The sequence below is a fragment of the Haliotis rufescens genome, unplaced genomic scaffold, assembly GCF_023055435.1.
Source record: "Haliotis rufescens isolate VD_foot unplaced genomic scaffold, xgHalRufe1.0.p SCAF_23, whole genome shotgun sequence".
Lineage (NCBI taxonomy): Eukaryota > Metazoa > Mollusca > Gastropoda > Lepetellida > Haliotidae > Haliotis > Haliotis rufescens.
Window position 1 is genome coordinate 6,312,388 of NW_025963924.1, and position 18,876 is coordinate 6,331,263.

The 18,876-nt window shown below is 38.3% G+C and overlaps 1 protein-coding gene across 6 annotated transcripts in view; it reads left to right on the forward strand.

The window, feature by feature from the left end:
• Nucleotides 1-458: 458 nt before the first annotated feature.
• The window catches only part of LOC124146551 (protein bicaudal D-like), a 55,914-nt gene continuing 37,496 nt past the window's right edge, over nt 459-18,876 (forward strand). For 2 of the 6 annotated variants that reach the window (XR_006862699.2, XM_046516889.2), the window contains exon 1: nt 463-913. Coding sequence is in view for 5 of the 6 variants with exons in the window: in XM_046516889.2 (XP_046372845.1) it covers nt 698-913 (216 nt within the window). In the remaining variant the exon portion in view is untranslated. Of the gene's footprint in view, nt 914-18,876 lie in introns of all 6 variants that reach the window. The other 4 variants (XM_046516886.2, XM_046516887.2, XM_046516890.2 and 1 more) reach the window with 4 other exon arrangements.

The window sequence follows — 18,876 nt, forward strand, 5'->3', positions numbered from 1 at the left end:
GCAAAAATATTCCCTCGCGTTTACAGCTTTTTCAAATCATAACTCAATCAATGAACCAAAAATTAGATACATATTATAAATAATACGTATCTGTATAATCACAGGGCCACGGATAGCCATACTATACTGACTGTACTGATTACATTTTTTTAATGTAATCAGTACGGTCAGTATAGTATGGCTATCCGTGGCCCTGTGTGTATAATAATCAGTTTATTGCTTATTCAGAATTCGACGTATTTGCAACATATCTTGAAAAATATGTCTTACAGTGTGAAATATGTAACGTGTGTGTCATAAACACTGTTCGAATTGTAGAACGTTATAGAATATCTGGTAATGATATCATTGGAAACCGGTATGATATGGGAGTTATTTCCCTTTGATAATCAAGCCATGCGGGTTTGTGGTTACATGGAGCAGCTTTGTTTTACCAAGCCCCTACTTTAGGTATATCAAACACACGCTTGAAATACTGGTCATACAACAGTGGTCAATCCCAGTAATAAAGTTAATTAATCGGACCGGTGGGAGTTTAGAGCAGACGATCCGACCTGGCAGGTCACGTGACCAAAGCATAGCTGCATAATTAAGAGACGACATGGCGGACGGTGAAAGGATACTCCAGGGTCTATGAATCTCCAAATTTTAATCAAGTTTTCGCGTTTCAAAGGTCTTCCATACCTGGGCAGCCAAAATGACGACGCCTGTTAGCCCAGACATGAGTTTGGAAGACCTGAGACGAGAAGTTGAGCGGCTACAAGCCGATCTCGCTGAAACGACCCAGGAGAAGTTGCAGGCTGCGGAATATGGCTTGGCTGTTCTCGAGGAGAAACAACAGATTCAACAACAGTTTGAAGAACTCGAATCTATTTATGAAGGAGTAAAAGCGGAATTAGACTGTGCCAAAGAGGTAAGTGTGATATAAGATATTTATTCCCTACGTAAAGCTATGTGTGAAGAATGCTGGCCGACCATTGGGTGTGGTGATGCTCTGAAATTGTCTCACGGTTTATCAGGGACCTCGAGATTCTCTTCCTGTGGCAGTGCAAGTTCTGAAGTTGGACCCGGTCGGTCACAGAATCCGTTGATTGCATGTTTACACAGAGATTTATTTCTTGAAATTCAAGTTTATCGTTCGGGCAATTTCTTTACGTATGGTGGCCCTGTATATGGCCTGTGAACCATGCTTCTTCACTGTGTCAGACGTCAGAATTGACATTTCAACATTTGTGAATTGGCCAAGTACGTTGCATCAGTTGTAAGTGGTGATAAGGATCGAAAATGTAAAATTGTGTTTCCTTTAGATTGTTTAAGCTCTTGTTCATTAATCTCCAATTATGTTCTTGCAATGTGGCGTTTATGTAAACAGTTAAACAATCATTCATCCTCTTGACACAAAAATCATTTTCTGTCATGTTTAATCACAGGAAGCTTTTTTAAGGGAAAAATACAAAAGCGAACATTATTTCATATGAGAAATGGTACTTATTATTTGTCTAGAGGGTGTGATCCGTGTGTAAATAGCACCACTCTTTAGCAACACCTGTTGAACTACACTGTGCCTTATCAATAATGCTAAGTATGCACGAGGTGAAGTGAGTCAACTCCGAAACTATGTAACACTAAAACATGTCAGCTGTAGCTGAGATAGAGTCGTCACTACTAGTCAGTGATGAATATCTTGAGTTTTCTCATGTATTATGTTCAAATATGACCAGTGTTAGAAATAGGGTTTTGTTGTTCTTGTGTGTGTGGATCAAATACATTCAGAACTTCTAATTGAAGAATCGTGTTAATATTGGTCTTCAGACACCCTTGCTTGTCGTAAGAGGCTACTAACAGGAGCAGGTGTTCAGGCTCGCTGACGTGGTTGGTGCAAGTCATCGTAACCCAGTTGCGTTGATCGATGCTCATGATGTCAATCACTGTATTGTCTGGTCTAATTTAGACTATTTACAGACTGCCATCATATAGCTTGAATATTGTCCAGTGTGGTGTTAAACAACGAACAAACATAACTTTTATCATCAGGATCATCACATGACCTTATTACTTAAAACCGGAAACATGCGAGTTGAAAGTGTTTTTTTATATGTTTAATAATTCAGGCCTTAAATGTTAGCCAGGCATTGAAATGTGAAATGGTGGAGGGGCATTTTCCCCCCAAAGTGTGTCATGTTATTGTCAGTTACCACGAAAGGAGTGTTCAACTGAGCGTGACAGGAAATGGGTCACAGAACTCATGAACGTGGTTACCTGTTTCCTTCTGGAGTCAGATGAAAATTGTAAAAGTCATTCATGGTTTCAGGTTCCACTTACAGTAGACTACAGGGTTAGCTTACATTGACATTTAATCCTAGAAATAAGTTATCTTGTTTATTAATATATATCTTCAAAATAAAAATAATAAAATACAAAGGAGCCCGGAACAATCCAGAGCTGAAGGAATCTAGACTTGCCAAATCAATTTAGACTTGAGTTGGACTCCTTTTAATAAATTCTCAAGGGTCTGAGTGACAGACTAGGGTCATCTTCACATTTTACATGTTTCAGCTTAATTCAATTCCCTTACATGGGGCTGACTAGTCATAAGGCTTAATTATCTTACATTGTAGACACTTCTATCATGCTGTTGGTCTTTATGGTTAGTCATTTCATATTTGGCAGGTAGGAAAAGGTTTCTTAAAATTCAGTAAGATGTAACCCTCTTTCCATTGTGTACATCCTACCACAGAACAGTGATGTTTGGATGACTGGTCGCTTTTTCTCCAAATGGATCTGGTGGTAGGGCTCCGTGATTTGGTTGATTTTCATCATATCCAGATGGTGTAGATCGATGCTCACAATATTCATCACTGGTTTGTCTGGTCCAGACTCCATTATTTAAAGGCTGCTGTCATATAGTGCGACATTAAACAACAAACCAATCAAAGTGGTAAATGTCTATGGCCTTTGTCATGATAATATTCAGAATATACAAACTGCTCTGCTCATATTAATGGAACTGCCATTGGAGACCATGTGAGACAAATATTGGAGGAGACAAAGGTGAGGTAATCAGTAGGACTGTACAGTATTACCAGTACACTGCTATACACTTTCCAAACGATGCGTAAAAGGCGACTAACGGGATCGGGTGGTCAGGCTTGCTGACTTGGTTGAAGCATGTCATCAATCCCAATTGCGTGGATCGATGCTCATGATATTAATCACTGGTCCAGACTCGATTATTTACAGACCGCCGCCATATAGCTGGAATATTGCTGAGTGCGGCGTAAAACAACCAACCAAACAAACAATGCAGATTGGAATATTTGTTCTGTGTGATATATTGGGTAAAAAATATGTAACAAGTTGCGTAATTATTTTGTATTGTTAGCCTTAATTCCGACACAAATTCATTCACAAATGATGTCTCCCTTGTACATGATGGACAAAATGGCGGAAAGGTGAAAGTGATTTTTCTCTCACATTGTTATCTCCCCTGAATCTGTGACAATACAAAATAGCAACGACTGACCATGCTGAGTAATATTTAATTTTTGTATGGAGAAAATTGGATCTGCATGTACAATCAGTGTGATTCACTGTCAAACATTTTGACACCCGATATATCCCAATAGGTATCACAAAACCCATAGCTGTATCACAATGTATTGCAGTACAATATTTCTCTAATACACAGCCCTAGTAATCAGCTTGATCAATATTGTGCCATTACGTGATTATCATAGAGCCAGCACAAGTGAGTCTGTTTATTTGTGGCGTGACTGAATTTGGTGGCTAGCCAGGATGATTGGATAGAAGAGATTAGACTTCCTTACTGAAGTGGTGCAGTGGTGTTTGTCACGCCAAAGCTCTGGGTTTGATTCCCATGTGTGATGTGAAGCCCTCGTGTTTCCCACCTTCATACTCATTCACCCCTTGCTTCGTTCCAAACCCACTAATTCGTGAAAGATGTAATGCTTCAGATCACTCTAATGACTAGTTTGATTTGATTGACCTAAACAATTTTGTTACCTTTATGTGTGTTAAGTGTAATCTTGTAAGTGGACACAAGGGACATGTCAAGCAATAACTTGCTCTGCTCACTTCTATGGTGTAGAGGATAGAGTGTTTGCCCGTAGAGAAAAAGGTCCATGGTTTGAACCCCTGGTGGTTCGATCATACCAAAAACGTTAAAATGTATTTGTTTCCCTGAGCTAGCACTATCAGGCCTCAAAGTTGCGACTAAAACGGTCGCGAATGCAACCTAAATTTGAGTTTGTCTACTGTCTCAAATTCAGAGTATTGTACATATTGTAATAGTTATTTGATAAAAGATCATTTCAAATGCTTTTGGCTACCTACAATATTGGCTTGACTTCTTGATTTTAACACTGGCTACCTGGAAAAAAATACTTGTAGCCATATGGCTACTTGGTAAAAATTTAAACTTTGAGGCCTGACTATGAAAATGGCGTAACTACGGACTGGCACAAGCAGACACAGACACACAATGCAATAAACTTGAATATGACGTTAAATCCCATTTCACCTCATCTCGGTTATGGTGTTTCTGTCTGCTACCTATGATACAGGTGGAGGCTCTTGTAAGAGAGAGATGACCAGTTGGTCCCGACTTACTCCAGTAACTTTTCCAGAAAATGTCGGTATCCAGATGGATCTTGTTTTGTAAGAGTACTGTCAGGTGGTCAGCAGACGTCACACGGTCAGCAGATGTCACACAGTTCCTCCCCCACTGCCCAGCTTGACACAAGGTTGGATCATATGAACAAACAAATCTGGTGCCAATATGAGTTGCATCACAAACATTGCATTCACTTTAAGAATCTACAGTCTGCTCCAGCTTAACCCGATGTTCAGTGGACTGTGGCAGGCACCAGCTGTAGACAGGACAGAGCTATGTTGTGGAAGAGCTGAGGCGGGGGAACTAGATTACTTGATTTTTACACACTTTCATTATACTCCTAGCTGCCGTTGTTGAAAGTGATATTAGCGCTAAGATGATCGTAACTCCCATACCTCAACACAGACTTACGACAGTCGTAGTGCTGAGGTTGTTGTGTACAACGTCACCCTGGTCTACATGGTCTATGCTACTCAACTTCTGATCAGGATAATCAGATATGTCATTCTATCTAAATATACACTTGGGGGTGGTCGGGTAGCCTAGTGGTTAAAGCGTTCATTCATCACACTGAAGACCCCGGGTTTCGATTCTCGACATGGATACAATGTGTGAAGCCCATATTGCTAAATTTAAATGGAGTTATTTGTTTCCATCACAATTTTCAGTTTTCAGAAACTGGGTGTTAGTCTACTGGAGTAAGATTAAGCTGTGAAGCTACATGCTGTGGTAATCATGGTAATGGGAAAGTTGGACTTACTTTTGTGAAGCTGATGGCTAGTTCCACAACAACGTGGAAACGTGTATTTCCTGAAGTTTTTAATTACTTCACACTGGAATGTCACAATTCTAAATTTACAGAGTGGTGGGATATTCTCCAGGATTGTTCAAGACTTGGCAAACACTGCTACAAAAAGTCTTGTATGGCATTTTGCTTAGGTCAACACCACACTTCGGACCTGAATAACTTGTCAGGAGGCTTGCAGGGCTTTATTACTCTCTTAGGTGCTGGGAGGCTCAAAGAAGTTGATTGTAAAGAATGAAAAAGCAGAATCCAATTAATTCAAATGGACATGGTGTGAGGTGTGGTTTCACTAGAGCTCTACAACTGGAATAATTATTGATGTCATTTGCTTAATGCAGTCACACCATGTGCAAGTTATTGTTGTGATGTTGCTGAAAGACTATAATACAAAAACACAGAGACACTCCAACACAGACACACATGAACGTTTAAAACCATTGAAGGTGTCATTAAGAATTATATGTAGAATGTTTGCTCTCAATACTGTGTTGTTGCACAACATAAGAATATTGATGCATGATTACAATGAAAATATTTCTGAACTTAAGCCAAATATTGTTAAGTGTAATTTGTCAGCAGAAGATACTGATATATGAGAATAATTCTGTAATGACTGTAATAATTCTCAAACCCTCAAAATGTCAGCTTTATCCACTCTGGTTAGTACATGTAGTATGGAAGTGTCAATGTATTGATATGTCATGATATTATTTTGTTGAAATGCCTGATCTATTCAAAGGGTTGATTCTGGTGTGGTATTTGTAAACGTAAAAAGGTGTTTTAAGAAGATTCCAACAATTTGTTAATAGTACAGCATTTTTTTTATTTCATTAAAACACTATGCATAGTTACCTTAGCAACAGGACAATACTCATAAATTTAACCCTTGCTGTGCTTGGCTAGTCACTTATTCAAGGCACCTTTCAATGTAATCATCATAAAGTGACCGTTTAAGACCCAAAGCAATCCCATAATCCTCTTGTACTGAAGAACTATCAGTGACAGGAATTACACTAACCTGGCCTCAGTAAAGCGTGACGGGAATCTCGGTTACCGATTGTACAGCAATTGTACCATGTGTACAGCGTTACCAATTTCACATTATGATATATTATATATTATTAACCCTTTCTGCATTTCCTTGAGGTGTCCTTGACACTGCCATGAATAAATTACAAATCTTAAAGGATAGATATTCGTTACTGGTATTTTATGTATATTGATGGGTATTCAGATATTACAGATGTTATCATGGTTATTGTTATATTGATTGGTGTTGTTGGTAAATAGATGGGTATGTAGGAGGGTGGCACTTGTATAGAGGCGAGTGTTATTTGTTTATTGAGGGTATTATTTTATATTTATATTGATAAGTATTGCTTAGTCTACTGATGGTAATGTTATATATTTGGGGGATAAAGTTGCAGATAAATTAATTTGTAAGATAGTTCCATTCTGGTTGATTATCAATCATTGACATACAATAGAACAAACTTTAAGGTATTAGAAAATGTTTCATATTTGTAATACTGTCTTAACTGTTTATTTACTTCTTTATGAGAGGAACTGTGAAGATCCGGGGTAGAATAGGTCTTCAGCAACCCATGCTTGTCGTAAAAGGCGACTATGCTTGTCGTGAGAGGCGACTATCAGGATCGGGTGGTCAGGCTCGCAGACTTGGTTTATGCATGTCATTGTATTCCAGTTGCGTGGATCGATGCTCATGATGTCAAGCACTGGATTATTTACAGACCGCCGTCATATAGCTGGAATATTGCTGATTGCAGTGTTAAACAACAAACCAACCAACCATTCTTTATGAGAGAAATGTTCAGCTTTTTCCATATTTACTCTGCATACAGATTCCTGACTTTTTAAGGCATATCTTGACTAACAGAAAGTCTCCCACATGGTAATCTTAATATGATTTTCATGTGAACTCAATCAGTGTGTATATTTTCTTACAGGTGATCCCTAAAACTGGTCATGTGTAAGTCTGTCGCTCTATAGAAACAGCAATGATGTATGACAGCCATTTGGATAACCATGGCATATGTATGTACTATTTAAGGTCGGCAACATGTTGAGGAAGCACTATGCTTGATGCACTATGTAGGCTAGATGTACCGTTCTGGGTGTTTTTGCATATTCGTGAAATGACAAGAGCTACCTTGAATTGGAAACCTTTAAACTGTTATTTTCCATGCACCCCTCACAAAAATATCAAATTTGTCAGGTCACTCAACAAATGCTCAAGGAAAAAACCATTTGACAAGAAAATCCAAATCCCCTATATGTTTCATAAGGAATACCAGTCCTTCCACACATTACAGTTCTCCATTAGTTTTGGCCGGAAGCTTGTCAGCCCGTTGACCTTGATGTACTGTATGTCACAACTCACCAGTGAAGGGGTTAATACTAAGTTTGTGGCTGCCCAGGTAGTAGTGTTCTTCAGGGATTACGAATTAAGATAGACTCTCACTTGTTGGTATGTCTCTTTAATGTGTACCTGCTGGGAAGGTAGGACCCGGTCGTCCTAAGTAGGTTCAGAGGGGTCATTGTAAAGCTTCAAACCTTTGCCGTTTATAGCGTATAATGGCTTTCATGTTCGTCAACACTGGACACTGTTCCTTGAAAGTGTTTGAACATCAAGCCTGACAGGACACCGCCTCCAGGTTGCCTGTTTGTCCAATATCTAGCGTGACTCTTGTAAATCTTTAATATGGTTTATTAATGGCTAATGTCAGAGTGTCATATTCCATAGTTAAGTGCTAGCCTGATTCTGTATGGGAAATGCTTTCTGTGTGAAACCTGACACATATGTTGCATCTGTTACCATGGTTACAATATAATATTAACTTTTGAGAAATAATTTATTTTGTAAGATTAATTATTAAAAGTCTATCAATGTGGGATTAAATTAAATCAGATTCAAAATGAGTTTATAAATGTGATCACATTACATTATGACCTTGTTAGCACAGGTGATTATAAAGGTGATCTAATTACATTATGATCAAATTACATCATGATCTCGTTAGCACAGGTGAACATAACACCTCCACAAGTACAAGGTGTGTGGTCATGCTGAGTGTCTACCTGTGAGTTTAATAATACCTGGACTAATACAGAAGGTGCATTCTTCTCCTCACAACCAGGGAGTGTGGGGGTCTCTTGTTTCACTACACTGTAATTAGATACATCCAGTGATTATTTTGATTAAAGGAACAGAAGTTTGTTGTTTTAGAAAGTCTAATTACTTTCTTTGTGTAAGGGAATTGAATTAAACCATTATGTATTCATTAATTCAGATAAGCTGGTATGGTTCTCCATAGAGTTGTAATAAAAAAGAAGAAGATTTTCTGGTAACCAGACAACCTAACATTTCACTTGCAACAAAGATGTTTGTCATGTGGAAAACAATTATATGCCAAGACACAATGCCATTTAGAAAGTGGTCAAACGTAACAAATAGTATCATTTTATTTTTTTCACCATTCTACACTAATATTTTTAAGGTAATGGTACCAGAAATAAAATGGTTTGTTTGGGTCTTTTAGAGAAAGAAATTAGCATTGTCCTCACCTGAAGTAGTCTGCCACATGTTAATATGGTTAAGGGCATCCTTCCTTCTGTGTGCTTGCGATGTAGTCCAGCAATACTGACACAGACAAGTTCCTTTCACTGCTACTGTGGTGATAACTTGCATGTAATTAATATGATTAGCACAAGCTACGTGAACATGTCTTTGGAATCATTGGAATCAGGATTGTGGAGTATATGTATTTTATGAAACTTAAACCAATCTTAAATATATATAGGCTAGTCTAGCAGCTCTGTTAATTAAATCAGCACCAGGAAAATAGTTTGGATGAGAGAAATGTATTTTGTAATAGAAGTTTTCATAGACTGTATGTTGGTCTACTGAGTGGTGTGTATTGCTTGAAAGGTTGTCGAAGGGTATGTTGTGTAGCTTCTTTCCAGATCACTAACATACACAATGTATGTTCTGGAACAACATGGGCTTTCATCTGATTGGCTTTTGTTATGGGAGTCATCTGCACATCAGGCTGTGGACAATCAAGCATGGAAACTAGATTGTTGGTCCCAATGTAGTCTTTGTCTCGCAATCCCTAAACCATATTATTTTCTCTTCCAGGATGCCACCATGTAATTCTGTAGCCCTGTATGAAGCAAGTCTAGAGCTGAATCTGATTGGGTCTCCTTTTCATTGTAAATGTTGCTTTGCTTTTAGATGTTTCAGAGACTTAGTGGTAGACTTAGAGACTTACAGCAGAGGTAGAAATTCAGGATCAACAACTGTCGCCGAATCCTGACATGGTATATTCTGTTCTAGAAGCCTGATGACGGCCTGATAATGTTTGAAAGTAACATGGAAGTCATGGTCCATCTTAAACCCTAATATGATTTTGTTTGTTTGTTGTTTAACGCCACACTCAGCAATATTCCAGCTATATGAAGATAGTCGGTAAATAATCGAGTCTGCACCAGACAATCCAGTGATTGTGATGAACATCAATCCACGCAATTGGGATATGATGACATGCTTCATCCAAGACAGTTAGCCTGACCACCTGATCCTGTTAGTCGCCTCTTACGACAAGCATAGTCACCTATATGGCAAGCAAGGGTTGCTGAAGACCTATCCTACCCCAGATCTTCACGGATGCCCTAATATGAACAATTACAGATTTAGGGGTCCCTAGATTTCAATAGCATGGCAATAAACTTCACCATGCTTAAGGATGTAACACACGTCACCATGAGCACTGCGTCATCTGCATGTGATTTACAGATAAGTGCCGACATAAACAATTCATGAACCTACTAAACAGGGTAAACGGGTAGTTCTCATTATGAATAAAGTTCCCATTAAGCATGTTAAGATTTAATCACCCTAATAAAATGATTGATAGCTAGGACGTTTAGAAATGTAGGAGGTGAGGATAGGTGATGAAATTTGGCATTTGAAATTAAAAACAGCTAAACAAATGTCAAAAACGTTTCAAGTTCAAACATTGAAATAATTGATTCAGTTTATTTGTTTTCAATGGCAGTATTATGTCATTTGTTTTTTATATACACTTCCTGACAAATTTAATAAGCTATGGGTGTATTCGTGGAAGTAATAATATGTAATATAAACATCAGTTTATGAGGGAATGGCGCCATTGTAACCCTGAGATTGATTAAGGTTGGCCTACTAACATGGCGGAGGAAATGTCTTATTGAAATTCTGTCTTGTCATGTTGGGCTATCTGACAGGCAGTCAGTGGAGCTAAATCAGGTACACATGTAGTAAGGAACAGCTGGCTTGTCGTCTGGATAGAGCACTTCTCAGTGTGATTCTTTACCTTGATGACGAAATGTTTATCGACATCATTAGGAAAACATTATCATCAACAATGTCATGAACATCAACACCATTTTGAATATCGTCATAAGCATCATCAACATGGACATCAGCAGCAGCAGCAACATTATCAACATGTTTTGAAAATATTTATCAGGAGAATCTTTTAACTGTAGTGGCCATATCCATATATGGTGTAATGCCACTACTATAACCAGCTGTTGAGTAGGTCTGGGCCTTTCTGTTGAAGGAGTGTTAGGTCTGGTTATGAGCTGTTTGTATTGCTAAAAATAGGCTGATTCTTGGTGTAGATGTCATGAAGAAAAAAATAAATGAATACATGCTTTTGAGGTCTTTCTTTGACATAATAAATAATTCAACGCTAATGAGGGGCCAACTAGCAAACACACTTTGTTGAGGTTGCATGTGCAGTTCAAGATGTCGTGTGTACAAGACTTGATGCATGTGGTGAACAATCAATTGAAGATGTGCAATGACAATTTGATAAGGAAGAGAATTTATGGACGTCAACTTCTGTATTATGAGGAACACAACGCTTTTGGAGAATATGCTTACTCCATCAGGTGACTTCATCAGGTAATGAAGGAGTAAGCATACACTCCGAAACGTTGTGTTTCTCATAATAAAGAAGTTGACATCCATCAATTCACTTCCTTATGTGTATCACTTCTAAATGCCTTTCAAAGATTTGACAATTTAAAAGTTAATGTTGCTGTGTGTTTTCAGGTAATGGCTGAAATTGTAATTGGGAAATAATACAGGGTTAGAATAATGGAGTGACATCAAAATACTTTTTGATCTGAAAACACTATAAGTTAGTGTTATGACTTAATGCAGTGCATATACATTGATTCAACATGTTTTAGCTTCTATGTATCATGAGTCATTTTTATTACCTGTTAGATATATTTTGTACTGTACTTTTGTCTAATGATGCGTGTAGCACAGTTCTGAATCTGTGAAATATTACTTCAATGCAACACACAAGCCACTCATTGTGCAGAGTTCTTATGCAATGTTTGTTGTTGTATACATTAAATATGGTGGATATTGTCCATGCATGATGTAACCATTGGTACCTTGGGATTGTAGGGCAGTGTTTGATATGAAGACGTATCTACCTGTCAATGTCAACAAGATCCTACATAGCTCATGGAGGCCAGAGTGTATCTCTGATCAGACCTGTTAAACCTGTTGAGCTCCTTGCAGTGTCAAACTAGGATGGGACCTTTAGATTGTGACAGTATTACAATGACAACTGTGATGTTGCGAGCGTATCACCCACACATGTAAGGCAGAGCTCGGACCAAGGGTCCTGATGGTGTTTAGTTACAGGGTCAGTACAGCGTTATCTGACCAGTTAGTAGCAGATACAAGATGATGTTATATAACACCTGGGTGATACGGTACAACAGTGTTAAAATGACAGGTAGATGAGATAGGGATAAAAGGCCACTGTTTCTGTCCAGCTGTTAAAAGATTCAGTTATTGGGATGCATTCAGACATATGGAGCCATATTATGCAACATATATTATGTTGGACTCAGATCTATGGTAGGACTCTGCGCCTTCAACCACCATTTGCCAGAGTTAATAAAATCCTGAATATTTTCACACTTCCCCACTTCAGATTCAGAGTCTTGACACAAGGAACTTCTTGAATTTGGGAGAAAAATCATTTAACAATGATTCAACATTCGGGTGTTTTGATACTGGTTTGGGGCGGTCGGGTAGCCTAGTGGTTAAAGCATTAGCTTGTCACCCCGAGGACCTGTGTTCGATTCCCGACATGGGTACAATGTGAAGCCCATTTCTGGTGTCCCTCGCCGTGATATTGCTGGAATATTGCTAAAAGCGGCGTAAAACCATACTCACTCACTCACTCACTCAAACTCGATACTGGTTTCTTCCTCTGCCAGCATGAATCCGTCATATTAGGAATCTTAATTTTCTATGGTGTCCAGTTCCATTGCATTCGACTCATTGCTTTGTCTATCAGCAATAGACGTTGAACTTACATGACGATATATATGACTCGATGACAGTTACCACGCAGATTTTCCAAAAAGGGTTATGGCTCATATCAACAGCTCTGATGTCCACTCACTGGATTCATTCCTGTATATACTTCCTGTGATGTTACGAGGCTAAATAAAAAAAAATGCCATCAGTCAGACCCAGCCATTGATTGAATAAGGGATATGTCACATGAGTTTCTGTTTCCACTTCCTTTAGATTTACATTGCATGGAGGCTGCTCTGATGACTAATACTTATCCAAGATAAACTTTCATATCCTGTCTAATTGTGTACATGTGTATTCGGCTTGGGATAAACCTCCCTTTCAGTGTACTAATCTTATCTATGGTATCGCAACCTAATCACAAATAAACCATAAAGTGACAGGGGTTTATTTGGACCTGCTCAGAGGCTGATTTTCAGCCCAAAGTCTACAGCAAATCTCAATAAGCATTCCCTGACTGGAATTAAGAGCTTTCACATTCATAACGTAGAGTTGCTTGCCGTGGCATGACAGATTAGCTATAGTAATACATGTATGAAAGAATCAGGTTATCCTTAACTTATTTTGAGTAGTATACAACTATGTGTTGTCATATATACATGTATATAGAAGATATGTTACTTATGTTGACCAATGGGATCAGTATAGATTTTCAATCCTGTCTAATCCCACAAATAATATTTATTCTTGGATTATCCAGCGTCTCTTTTTAATGCTGTTTGTGATTTGTAGCCTATACTTGTCCTCAGGGGGTGATGTTAAGAGTCATTGTCACGCTGACGTGTTTTGAGTATGTGGCAGGGATGGAAGTTAACTGAAAAAACAAAGAAAGCCCACAGGGCTGGTTGGAATGTTTTCTTCTGCTAGCCCAGGAATAGGGTACTAGTCCTTTTAAAATAAGAAGACTTTCAAATTTCAAAGACTCGAGAGGTTGTGCCAAATGTCTAGCGTGGCAATTAGACAGGGGGAATCAAGAAGAGGATTATATAATTTACAGCTCTTGTAAAAAAATATACAGGCCCTGTGGTCTAGTAAAATTATAATTTCCTTAGCCCAGGGTAATTACTACTAGTCTTGGACCTCCAGGCAAGCGTTGATTTCCATCGCTGAGTAGATGATCACAACTGGCCACTTAGCATGCTTAGCATCATGGAGAAACATGGCATGTGTAGCAGGTACATGTGTGTTCTTCTCCCTGTGCTGGTATGTAATGAATATGTCAGTGAGAGATACTGGCCACAATGTGGCAGCACCTGAACTATGTTGCCCTACATCAAGCCTGAGGTCATAAATACATTGTTGTGTGGGAGATGTGACCAAGGACATGATTATATAGACCACATGGACAATATCAAAGATTTTCACATGCTAAAAAAAGATGTTTCTATATTAAACACATTTTTTGCTGGTTCATATTCATATCATGTATAATGTACTGATGTAAACGAATAAAGGAACTATGAAATATAGGGAAATAAGCTTTACTGTCAGTACATTACTGTCAGAATAAAATGTTGATGTGTTTGTGTGCATTGTTTCCAACAGGTATTTGGTACACCCATGATAGCATATAATTTTCTAATACTAAGTGTTCCCTTATTAATTTCCTTCAGTATATTTATGGTCCTTATTAGCTACACTCAACATGTTAAATCTATGCGAGAATCAGAATACAGGATTAGTTGTGTGGGTTGGTAGTAGCTGTTTGCCTGTCACACCATGTCTGAGTTTGATTCCTCACAAGGGTACTTATGAAGCCCATTCCCAGCTTCATGTACTGATAATGTTTCCCACTAAGACCTTGCATACATTCAGCTGAAAGCCAAGTATAACTGTTTGCTCATTCACTATATCATCAGGAATTTACCTGGGATATTTTCTAAACTTCAGATGTATTTAACATTGCATTCACTGTTTAACTAAGCAGTCTTCCTCTTTATCATTTTCTTGTTCTCTACAAGCAGACAAGGCCATAACATTAGTAGTCACTATATTAACATTAATTGGGAAGGTTCCAATTTGGAAATCTTTATTGACTTTTGCTGCAGACTTGGGATCGAATATCGGCCTCTCGACAGGCACAGATAAATCTCTGATTATTCATTGTTCAGTGTGTGTATATCATTATTCCAAAAACATATGGCACAAAGTATCACATTTTTCATTACTTAGGTGAAATGTTATATACATACCACAACTATATAAGGTATGATGGGTCATTTGCTTTGTCAAATCCTATACTTTTTGGAAATTAATTAGTGTATTGAAATATGTATTAGTGATGTAGTTACCATGGTGATGTGAAGCATTGATGTGTCGCCATGGTATGATTGCAGAAGATGCATCAGACAAAATTCAAATTTTATATTACTGATTATTTTTTAAAGAAGTCCACTTTTCAGAGGAAGCATAGTTAGAAAGCCAGATTCATGATTCATCGATCTGTCCTTTCAAACTTACTGTTAGTTCTTTGAAGGTTCTACCAAGACACAGCAGGAAATCCCCAATGAATAGCCACATATGTCTTCTCCGACTCAACTATTTGTAGAGAAAATCCACTTGATTGCCTTGTCACAGTTATTGATTGTGCCCAAGGCCATATGTGTGCAAGACACTGCTGATGTGTAGGTGTGGAAGGTAATTGCTATCTGATGCATGGAGTATTGGCTGGGGCCAGTGGGTCTCAGCAGGTGCTTGTGTCATCCCTAATTTTATCAAAGCCGTACCCTCTAGGAAGGTTTTGAGCAAGTTATGTCAGCTTTATTACATGTGGTGAATCCATTTGTTCTTTTCATGTTTAGACCAGTATGTACCTTCAGTCAAGGTCTGAAGAACACTTTGCGAGCCTCCCTAGAAGTCATTCGGACGTGGAGTGGCTCCTGTCCTTGTTTGTTTGTTTGTTTGCAAGAATGCTAGTCAGGACATGCTCCGTGTGACTCTGTGAACCATGCCTCCTGCTTGTCCCCACATATTTCATGAATTCTTGACACAGGTGCAAGGACATGCCAGTGGTTTCTTCCTTACATTTCTGTTGTCATGGCAGGTAGTCATTGTGTTCTGCTGAAATATTTATATGGTTCCTGGTATTGCTATTCATTGATAATTGATGAATTAGCATGATCCTGATGATAGGGGGTATATGTTTTCATGTTATGTTTTCACACAATTATTTGACAATACTGTTTTACAATTTTCAGAATATAGATTTTAATTGATTTTTTTTTTTGGATTCTACTGGTAACTGTGTTGCCAAATACATTAAAGATTTGGATTTAATTTCCATGTAAAACCCCTTTACAGCTCTACTCGTTTGTTTGTTGTTTAACGCCTCACTCAACAATATTCCAGTTTTATGACGATGGTCTGTAAGTAATCAAATCATGTCCAGACAATTCAGTGATTATCATCAGCATCAACCCACACAATTGGGATATGATGACATGCATCAAGCAAGTCACAAAACCTGACACCCATCCATTTAGATACCTCTTACAACTATCATACATTGTTGGGGACCTAAATTCTTACCTGGAATCCCAACGGGTGTTCTACTCACTTAAAAATAACAGCCTTTACAATCATGACACATTTACATGTTTCACCTTGCTAACCTATTTTATGTTCGTGCTTGCTGTGCTTTACTGACAGATTACTGGGTAATTATGAGGCACATGACCCTTCTGCTGTACTACAAGGATATAATGATGTTTCTGACATGGTTTTATACTACCCATGTGTTAACATTTGTAACTTCAGTCGTGACTTGACACAATGATGTAAGTATTGGTGCACCATACTGCATATCAGTGTCACTGTGTGGAGGCGGAAGGCAGTTGCTGTGTATAAAAGTGGAGGTGCAGGGTAGCCCAGTACACAGTGTGTTCACCTATATCACATGCCCTGAGTTGGATTCAGACATGGTGAATCATGTGTTTATTACTCTAGATTTCTACTTACAATTTTTGCGAAAAACATTGCAAGAAATGTTTTATATGAGCTAAATGCTCTATGTTTAATAATTCTGATTTTGTCCAAAATTGATTATTTTTCTTTTTTTCGTAAATATTTCGACATATGTTATGGTTACCATGGTTACAGTTTCAATGTTTTACAGATATATTTATTGGATTTTGCACCTCCTCTCTGACCATCCCTTTCTTAAGTAATCTGAACCAAAGCATTGATTTGTTTTCTTCCTATTTTAGATTAGAATTTTGTAGGAATTCTCCAATAATATGAAACCCTCTGTCAGCATGGTAAAGTCATGAAAGCATTCCCCTCATGAAGTGAGAAGAGGCAGGTTTTTAATGGACAAGGCACCCCACAGATTAATGGAATGCCATTGATTAACATTGATAAGATGACCTGTGTTACGATGATTAAATCTCCCCCAAAATGTTCTTTGGTGAAATGTGGAATTAGCTTTGACTGTGCTGCTCTTGTTATCATGAAAAATGCAAGAATGGCATCATTTGACTGATTACCTTGGTAACATGAACAGAGGAGACAAGAATTGAGGTGAGTTAATTATGCATTGGGTGGCTGTGTTATGTGCTGGGACACAGGATACAGGCAAATGTCAGGTGCCGAGAGAGGATAGGTCACACCGACATTTGGTGGTTGGCTGAGATTTGAAGCCATTATGTTTATTTGAGCCATTTATTTGTTGATTGGTTTAAATCTCTTGAAACATTATGTGTTTAGCAGAGCTCCAGAGAAACTGTGTATTTGCCTAAAATATGCAATATAAATCGTCATTACCCAATTAATTTTTAGTTGCTTACAAATATGCCTATGCTTATGATGTCAATAGGGCTGCAACGGTTCAGTTCGATGCACCGAGAACCGGTACTTGTCATCTCGATTCGATCTTCGATCTACAATGTCTAGATTTCGTTTCGGTTCATTCCAATTTTTGTAATAAATTTAAAATTAACAAAAATAACCTACCTCCTTGGCGAAAAAAATTAAAAGACTTGCGTTCATATCGACGAAGTGAAAATGTTCAAAAATGCATTTGTTTCAAACTTTTGACGACTGTCACTTGAAAATGAAAATAGATTAAAGTGACCTCCCTTTGAAAGCATGGCAGACGACGTGCTGTCACCAGCCCCAAGTCATCTAAAATCTAAGGTTTGGGCTCAAGTGTGGCTAGTGAGAGGGTCTTTTCAACAGCCGGGGATGTTGTGACTGCTCAGAGGGCTTCCCTCAGTAGTGACAATGTGGACATGCTTGTGTTTTTATCCAAAAACATGATCATCCCTGATGACCTGATTGACCTCACAGTCTAAGGTGATGAGTTTGTCCTGTTGGTGCAGTGTTGCACTGTTCAATAAAAAAGTTAAAGTAAATACAGGTTTTGTTACTTATTTATTCATATTATACATGAATCATTGTATATTATTAGACTAATGAATCAAATCGAAAATAATCAATCAAATGGAAATAATCGAGCATCGAACCGAATCGAAGTATTGGTGAACCGTTGCAGTCCTAGATGTCAATCACTGGATTGTCTGGTCCAGACTTGATTATTTACAGACCGCCATGATTTAGTTGGAATATTGCTGAGTGCTGCGTTAAACAACAAACAAAACAAAACAAAAACATAAAAGCATAATTATTTTTTTTAAATACATAAAAGTATAACGATACTCTGCTTAATTATCAATGTATCCTTTTCAACTTGTGGACCTGTATTTCTTAATTTGTTGATCGGGGGGCACGGGTGGCCCAGTCGTCTAAGGTGCCGCAATTTGCTGTGCAGAGTTGCCTCCCTTGGGCACGCCAGAAACCTATGATTGTGGGTTCGAATCCCAGTTCGCCTTGATTATGTTTCTAGGTTTATCAGCACCATACCCGTGCTCGTGGGTTTCACCGAAGTGGTAAACGTCTGAGACCTGCATCACTTTGGGCTTTCCTCCCACATTAAGCTGACACGCCGTGATATAACTGTAATACTGTTAAAAGCGGCGTTAAACCCAACTCACTCACTCACTAATTTGTTGATCGAGTGCAGGC